The sequence below is a fragment of the Malurus melanocephalus genome, unplaced genomic scaffold, assembly GCF_030028575.1.
Source record: "Malurus melanocephalus ecotype Western Australia unplaced genomic scaffold, MMel_1.1 scaffold_670, whole genome shotgun sequence".
In the NCBI taxonomy this organism is placed as follows: domain Eukaryota; kingdom Metazoa; phylum Chordata; class Aves; order Passeriformes; family Maluridae; genus Malurus; species Malurus melanocephalus.
In genome coordinates this window covers 222,703-230,936 of record NW_026623902.1, presented here as the reverse complement: position 1 = coordinate 230,936, position 8,234 = coordinate 222,703, and the positions used below count along the sequence as shown (strand labels likewise).

The 8,234-nt window shown below is 65.0% G+C and overlaps 2 protein-coding genes across 2 annotated transcripts in view; one reads left to right on the top strand and one right to left on the bottom strand.

Moving 5' to 3' along the window:
- Window positions 1-2,842, top strand: part of CCDC65 (coiled-coil domain containing 65) — a 3,918-nt gene extending 1,076 nt beyond the window's left edge. Inside the window, exons 2-9 of the mRNA XM_057383959.1 lie at window positions 39-166; window positions 340-507; window positions 576-745; window positions 906-1,044; window positions 1,124-1,321; window positions 1,824-2,042; window positions 2,121-2,273; window positions 2,413-2,842. Coding sequence (XP_057239942.1) covers window positions 39-166; window positions 340-507; window positions 576-745; window positions 906-1,044; window positions 1,124-1,321; window positions 1,824-2,042; window positions 2,121-2,273; window positions 2,413-2,637 — 1,400 coding nt within the window. The 3' untranslated portion in view covers window positions 2,638-2,842. The remainder of the gene's footprint in view (window positions 1-38; window positions 167-339; window positions 508-575; window positions 746-905; window positions 1,045-1,123; window positions 1,322-1,823; window positions 2,043-2,120; window positions 2,274-2,412) is intronic.
- Window positions 2,843-2,938: 96 nt separating this feature from the next.
- Window positions 2,939-5,077, bottom strand: FKBP11 (FKBP prolyl isomerase 11). Its single transcript, XM_057383965.1, has 6 exons — window positions 4,905-5,077; window positions 4,396-4,461; window positions 3,563-3,650; window positions 3,441-3,474; window positions 3,279-3,349; window positions 2,939-3,195 (listed from the first exon to the last, which is right to left on the bottom strand). Exons 1-6 carry the CDS (start codon window positions 5,019-5,021, stop codon window positions 2,978-2,980), a joined length of 594 nt encoding a protein of 197 aa, XP_057239948.1. The 5' UTR covers window positions 5,022-5,077; the 3' UTR covers window positions 2,939-2,977.
- Window positions 5,078-8,234: the final 3,157 nt, after the last annotated feature.

Sequence of the window (8,234 nt, the reverse complement as noted above, 5' to 3'; positions counted from 1 at the left end):
GCATCCCCCAAGCCTTCCTGCCATGTCCCCTCCTCCAGCTATGGCGGAGTCCAGTCCCTTCGCCCCCACGGCGGCCGAGGCCGAGCTGCTGCTGCTGCAGAGACAAGCGCTGGCCGAGGAGGAGGCGGCCAAAACCAAGCGGGAACTCCTCGCTCGCTTCCTGCAGGTCTGGGACCCCGCTGCAGCGACCCTCCCATTGCAGCCTCCAAAATCCCACAAACCAACTTCACCCAGCAAATGCTCCCATCACCCCCACCATGGCACCCGTTCTGCTGCACCCCATAGCACCAGAGCCCTCCACCCCAACCCCATTTCTCACCTCCCACGGCCCCCCCACAGGAGAAATTATCCCGGGAGGAGCAGAGCAGCACATGGGGTCTGAACAAGGTCCGCACGCTCTGGCGCTTGGCGATGCGCAAAACCAAGGACGAGGAGCTGCGCCGGGACATCGAGATCCTCAGCGAGACCTTCACACGGGTCATGGACTGCAAGGATGGCGTCATTGAGGTGACTGCGAGGACAGTGAGGCCGGGGAAGGGAGCAGGGAACACCTGTGACCTCTCAAAATTGTGCAGGGGYTGGTCAGGGACCTGGAGGAGGCGGATGAACAGCAGAACCGAGCTCTGCGCAGCCACCTGCACCTCACGGATCGACTGCTGGAGCTCCAGCTCTGCCGCCTGAGCTACCTGGAGGAGGGGTTTAATACCCGGGTGGCCGCCCTGAAAGCCGAGTTTGAGGTTGAGAGGTGTGGAATATCAGGGGGAGAAGGGGAATGGGGCAGCAGTGGCACCCATGGGTTCTCCTCTCACCATGGGATGGAGCTGAGCCTCTCCTGGCTCCATCAGGACACCCACAGCTCTTCTGTCAGGGAGAGAACCCCTTTTCCCCGYTGTGTGTCCCCACAGAAAGGCCATTCTGGAGCAGGGTGAGTGGGAAAGCAGCTGCCTGCAGGACATGGCACTGGCCAGGGAGCAGGATCACTCCAATACCGACCATGAAGCCATCCTGAACTTCCAGAGCGCCCGGGACGAAATCAAAAACCAGGCAGGGGCACAGGGGAGCATCGAGGGGCTTTTAGGGCTGGCAGAAGGGAGGTTTGGGGGTGTAACCTGCGTGTCCCCAGAGCTGGCAGGAGCAGCAGTACAGCCGGATACAGCTCGTCGCCAGGCTGGAGGGGCTGTGGGACCAGATCCAAAAAGCCCGGCGGAGCTACGCCGAGGCCACGGAGAAGAAGAAGATAGAATTCGAGGAGCTSAAGAGGAAGTGTGAGAAGAGTTCCMGGGAGATTGATACACAGGCGAAGAAGCTGCAGAAGCTCCAGGTTCTGACAGGGAGCTGGGTGATTTTGGGAGGGGGGTCACCCGCATTTTCCACTCATTTTCCATGGGATTGTGAAATTGTTGAGTTTGGAAAAGCCTCTAAGACGATCAAATCCAACCCAGCATTGCCAAAGGGGTGATAATGGGCTGGGCTAAGCAGGGACTCCCCAATACTTCATGGAGCAGTTCCCTAAGCTGTCAAATCATGGAATTTTTGAGGTTGGAAAAGTCTCTAAGACCATCAACTCCAACTGTGGAGCAGTGCCTGAGCTGTGAAATTGTGGAATTTTTGAGGTTGGAAAAGTCTCTAAGACCATCAGCTCCAACTGTTCAAGAGCTCCCAAGGCCACCACTAAACGCTGTCCCCAAGTGCCACATCCACACATTTTTTGAACCCTCCTAAAGACAATCCCTCCAGCACTGCCCTGAACAGCCCATTCCAATGCTGAGCCACCTTTTCCAAGATGAAATTTCCCCCAATATCCCAACCTGCTGTTTCACCAGGAAAAAGTTGCAGCCACTAAAAGCCAGATCGCRGCTCACCTGCGGGAGAGCGAGGAGCACATCCAGCGCGTGCGGGAGGAGAAGGAACAAGTCCTCCACAAACTCTACAAACTCCGCAGTGAGATGACCCAGGCCGGGGCCATGGCTCACAGCCACCTGGTCACCCTCATCTGCCAGTGCAATGGCACCCTCAAGGCACTGCAGCAGCTGGTGGAAAAGGTGAGTTGGGCAGAGCTGAGTGGGGATGTTCCCATGCCCAGCGTCCTGCTGGCATTTCCTGACGTCCCCCCACCCCAGGCCCAGCGAATCCTGCGCCTGGCCGAGATGTGCCGCAGGCTGGAGACAGAAGAGGAGAAGGTGGTGCCCTTCTACCGCTCCTCACTGGCTGAGTGGGAGCAGGAAGATGCCYGCAGGGTCCTGGAGGAGACCCCCACAGAGCCCCTGGCAGAGGTGAGGAGGCACCGCCACAGGGGAAGGGAATGGGGGGAGGGAACAGGGATYCCAGAGTGATTCMGCCCTGGGGATCACCCAGCTGATGYTTGGGGCAGGTTGGAGACCCCCAGCTCTTTCTGCTGCCTCCCTCCCCCAGATCATRCAGGATTACGTGGGGCTGGAGCGATTCTGGCAGCGTTTCAACAAGGTGAAGCTGGAGGAGAAGGCGCTGGAGCGGGCACGGGTGGCCCTGGCCAACAGGAACCAGCACCTKCGGGAGCTGCTCCAGCAGTACCTACAAGGGGCTGCACTCAGCCTGAAGGTGGTCAGAGACCCCCACCCCCTCCTCACCACCAAGCAAGGCCAACGTCCCAAAAAATGAGCCCCACATTGTGGGGGTGGGAGTRGGGGAGCTGTGCTCAGGGACAACAGGACATGGAACACGCCAAGAGCCACCCCATTCCTGGCTCCAGCTGAGGCTCYCTGGCAGATCAGGGACCTGCCTGGTGCTTGTCACTGCCTGGATATGCCTTAAAAGAGCAAAACTGCCTGCAAATGTGCTCCAGGGTCTTATTTCTGGGATTTGTTACCTCCCGTTCAGATCTGACACAACCCATCAAGGCCCTGGAGCAGGCAGGGAGCTGATGGGTGCACAGCCCCTTCCCACTACTCTGTCCCCATCATCTCCAGGAAAAGCAGCCACAGGGCAGCCACAGATGATTTTATTTCTTTTTGGCTTTGTTCCTCTTCTCCTCCTTCTGCTTTTTCTTGGAGAGCTTGGGGCTGCTGGCCTTACGGTACAGGTGGAACCCAATGAGCCCCAGCAGCGCCGGCACCAGCCCCAGGCACAGCAGTGGCACCACCTCGTTCACCACTTTCTGCCAATAACTGGCTCGGGACAACCCCACCAGCTCCACCTCGAACCTCAGCACWGCATCACCTGCAARGGGGGGGCACAGCCTGAGCRGGGACCCCACAGAGACCCCACAGAGACCCCACGGGGACCCTGAGAGTTGTTCTCACCTGGGATATTGGGAGGGGAGCCCCTCTTGCCGTAGGCTAAATGAGGGGGAATGATGGCTCTGCGCTTCTCCCTGCCATAGCAAGAACRGTGGTGCCATAAATTGGGGTGGGGACACTGCAGGGGGGACACTGCCCACCCCGGTGTCCCCCATCTGCACTTACCCCACRCACATGTCCAGCAGACTCTGCTCCAGGCCTGTAGCAGAGTGGGGTGGGGATGAGTGGGGCTGGTTGGGATTATCCTGGTTGCCCCCAGCCCCGCTCTCCCTGAGCCCTTCACTCACCAGGAATGACTTGGTGCTTGCCCAACTCCACCTGGAGAGGGTCCCTGCTCAGTGAGGAGTCGATGATCCGACCATCCTCCAAGGTGCCCTGTTGGGGACATGGCCACAGTCACTGCCACTGTCACCCCAGGGACACAGCCTGGCACTTCCTCTGTGTGGATGCCAGCGTGTTCCCAGTGCTGCTCTGGTGCTGATCGCAGTCCCAGTGCCCCCCCGTGCCATCCCTGTGCTGATCCCAGTCCCAGTGACCCCTCCTGTACTGATCCCAGTCCCAGTGCCCCCTCCTGTGCTGATCCCAGTCCCAGTGCCCCCGCGTGCCATCCCTGTACTGATCCCAGTCCCAGTGCCCCCTCCTGTGCTGATCCCAGTCCCAGAACACTCCATGCCACTTTGGGAGACCACTCCCAGTGGTGCCATCCCAAGGTAATCCTCGGGTTTATCCCAGCACCAACCATGCCCACACTGGGGTTCTCCCATGCCAGCCCCAGTGCCACCAGTGTTGCCACTCCAGGTGCCACCCAGAGCCCAACCCGGGGCTGTCCCCATGTCAGTCCCAGTGCCAGCTTGGCACCATCCCCTTGCCCATCCCAGCACCGTCCTTCTGCCCGCCCCGGTGCCACCCCTACTGTCCCTCCGGTTCCTCCACCGTATCACCCCACGGCCCACCCCGGTACCGCCCCATTGCCCACCCCGGTACCACCCCCCGGTACCGCCCCGGTGCCGCCCCGGTGCCGGCTGAGGCTCCCCCGCCGGTGCCGGTGCCGGTGCCGCTGCCCCCCGCCCCGCCCGCCGGAGCTCAGTGCTGACGTGTTCCTCCCGCCGCCCGCCCGCACCGTGTAGTGGATGTGCACCGTGTCCCCCGTCGCCGACAGCTCCGTGCAGCCCTCGGGAGGGGCTACCTGCAACGGGGAGGTCACGGGGGGCCGGGACGGGGCCCCCTCTCCTCGGGGTCCACGCACCCCCCGTGCCCGCGGGTCCCCCGAGCACCCCGAGAGCCGAACTCCCATCCGGATCTCCCGTTTTCCGTGCGCCGCGTTCCTCCGCCAGCCCCCGGTCCTCCCGGTGCCTCCCCCCATCGCAGCCCGGTCCTCCCGGTACCCCGTAGCTCCCCCCATTCTCTGCCGCAGCCCGGTCCTCCCGGTGCGCCACCCCCCCCGTGCCAGGCCGGGCTCCCCGGTGCCCCCCGAGCAACACCATCCCTCCGGTGTCCCGTGTCCCGCCGGTGCCCCCGTTCCACGCCGGTCCCGCCCCGGTCTCAGCTCCCTGCCCAAGGGGGCCGCGTGGGTCCCCGGTTCCCGGTGCCTCCCGCGCAGCCCCGTTTCCCCCGGTCCCTCAGGCTCACGATCGTCTCCAGTCGCAGCTCCCGAGCGCCGGTTTCGGTTTCGCTCTCGGCGGCGCGGGAGAGCGGCAGCGGCGGCAGCAGCAGTGCCAGGAACAGCAGCGCGGCGGGGAACGGCATGGCCGGGCTGGTGGCGGAGGAACGGGGACCGGGACCGGGACCGCCCCTCCACCTCGGGCACCGCCCCCGGGACCGCCCCCACACCGAGACCGGCCCCGGGACGGGCGCCCGCAGCTACTCCAGGCCGCAGCGGAGTTGCGGGACAGAGGATTCCCGGGACCGGCGGCTTCACCGGTGCCCGGTGCCACGCGTGCCCCCGTGGGGACCCAGCCCGGTCCGACCCCAACCGGGGACTGTCCCGGCGGGTTCAGCCCGCACCGAGCGGGGGCTCCGGGTGAGGGCCAGAGCGGGGGTCAAGGCGGAGGGTCTGGGCGGGGGTCCGGGCCGGGGGATTCGTGCCAGGCACCGGTTGGGTGCTGCCYCCGGTGTCCTGGCGTTGCCGGTGCCAGCAGGCGGCAGCACAGCCCGGGGAAACCGGCACCCACCGGGGCCCAGGATCCCTTCCACATGAGCCCAGAAACCTTCTCCAGCGCGCCGCGGGTGCGGGTCATTCCTTCTCCTGGCACTTCAGCAGCACTTCCAGTCTCGGCTGTGCAGGACAAGGGAAACCGAAACSCGAGCCCGCACCGGGGGACCGACAGGAGCCCGGTGGGACCGRACCTGCCCCAGAACCTCCCATCCCTGAGCCTGGGGACACCCAGCCCTTTGGGAATCGCCCCGGTTTGTCGGGGTCACACGGTGCGCAGCCCGGATCTGTCACCCGGTACCGGCACTGGTGTCACCGGCCCCGGTGCAGCTCCGGGATGGTGACCACGTTGACGCCGGTGGTGGCCCCGGTGCAGCTCCCGGACGACGGCATCGGCACGCCGGCCCCACCGGCGCACCCACATACCAGCCTCGGTTGCCGAGAGGTGGGGAAGCCGGGCTGGCGGCTGGGCCCGGGGCGCTAATGGGATTAGGGCCGCCGGGTCAGCCCTCGCCACACAAAGCCGTCGGTCCAGCCGGTGGGAACGCGTCGGTGCCGGCTCCGCTGCTCCCACCCACCGGGGAGCCCCGGTCAGCCACGCTGCAGCCCCTCAACGCCACTACGCTGCTCGCAGAGCCCCGGGCATCCGCATTTCGGCTCCCCGGTACCATCTCCGCTGCTCCCTACCTCCGGGTAGCCCAGGTCACCCACACTGAAGCCCCCCCATGTCATCTCCACGGTCCCCAGCCCACTGGGGAGCCCCGGTCACCCTCACTGAAGCCCCCCCATGTCACCTCCACGGTCCCCAGCCCACCGGGTAGCCAACACTGAAGCCCCCCCATGTCATCTCCACAGCCCCCAGCCCACTGGGGAGCTCTGGTCACCCACACTGTAGCCCACCCATGTCATCTTCATGGAACCCAGTCCACCGGGGAGCTCTGGTCACCCACATTGAAGCCCCCCAATGTCATCTCCACGGCCCCCAGCCCCCTGGGGAGCTCTGGTCAGCCACACTGAAGCCCCCCCCATGTCATCTCCACAGCCCCCAGCCCATCGGGTGGCCCGGGTCATCCAAACTGTAGCCCCCCATGTCATCTCCACAATCTCCAGCCCCCCGGGGAGCTCTGGTACCCCCATTCCAGACACTGGTGCTGCAGCTCCCACCCACCACAGAGCCCGGATCCCCCCAGCACAGCCCCCCAGTGTCACCAACAGCTCCCCAGCCACCAATCCAGAGGGGACACGGGGATGGGATGGCAGTGCTGGCTCCAAATGCGACTCAGTCCCCCTTAACCCATGCAGGGGGGGTGACACGGGGTAGGGATGGCACAGGGGGAGGGGGGGTCTGAGTCCCACTCGCGCCCATCCCAGCAATGGCACCGTCCCCACGCCCCAGTCGGGATTAGCACTAATGGGATTTACCATTTCATCCAATATTCCCCTAAAGATGAGCCTGGGAAGCGGGGGGGGGGGGGCCCTCACCCCCTGCCAGCCCCACCTCAACCCCTCCCGCCCCGTTAAGCTCTTTCTAATTAAAGCCAGCCCGGGGCTGTCCATCACCGTCCCCTCCGCGGGACCCCCACACCGGGGAGGGGCTGCGGAAGAAGAGACGAGGGACAGCGCTACATAAAACATGTTTAATATCCAAGGGGGGGGTCAGGGGAGGTCACCCACCGTCTCAGGCGCAGGGGGCTGGGGAGGAGGAGGAGTGGGGGGTGAGAACACACGTCCCTGGACAGGGCAGAGCCGCAGCGACACGTCACACCAAGCACAGACCGGGGGTATAAATACGGTGCTGGGGAGGTGGGGAGGGGGGCACAGTACGGGGTGGGGGGGACACCGTCCGTCCGTCCGTGAGGGGCAGGGACATACAATCACTATGCTGGCATGGGGGGGAAGGGGGGCAGGCGGCCAGGGCGAGGTGGGGGGCACGGCCAGGGGGACCACAGGGGTCCTGGCAGCCCCCTGCCCCCCCCTCTGCAGGGGTCACGCTGCGGGGAGGAGACCTGCCTCAAAGTGACATGGGGGGGCCGGGGACGTGTGGGACCCCCGGGTAGGGGGCACGTGGGGCCGGGAGGGGGTGCTGGGAGAGAGGGGGAGGTGTGTAGTCCCAAWTCCCCCGCCATGGCCCCGCTGCCCCCACATTTGGTCCAGAGGAAGGCGAGGGGTGCAGGGACATGCACGGGGACGGGGTGTGTCCCCAGCCCCCCCCCGGGCAGGGCAGCCCCCATCCCACCTTCCCGGGGCTCTGCCCCTGCCCCCCTGGGCGTTATATAGAGCTCTAATTCCACGCACGCACACACGAGATCCGAGGGGAACCAGGGGGACCCCAAAAAAGGCGAAAAACCCCACAGCAACCGGTGCCAGAAGAAAGCAAAACCCAACCGGGGCAGGGAGGGGGCGGCCGGGGGGGGCCCTGGCACGGCCCAGGGGGGGCCGGGGGGGCACAAGGGGCCCCCCCCTCACTTCTTGTTCTTGAGCTGGTTGGCGAGCCAGTCGAGGCCCTCGTAGAGCCCGTCCCCGCTGGTGGCACAGGTGGCCTGGATGTACCAGTTACGGTGGCGCAGGGAGTGCAGCCCCAGCTTGTCCGTGATCTCCGCTGCGTTCATGGCGTTGGGCAGGTCCTGGAGCACAGAAGAAAGGTCACACGGGGGCCCGATGCCATGGGCATGGATATGACCCCTCCATGGGGGCTGGCACCAGCCCTGATGCCACAGGGGTGGGCACAACCCTGCCGCAGGGGACTATCATCAGCCCTGATGCCACAGGAAGGAGCAGGAATCTGCCACAGGGATGTGAGACACCAG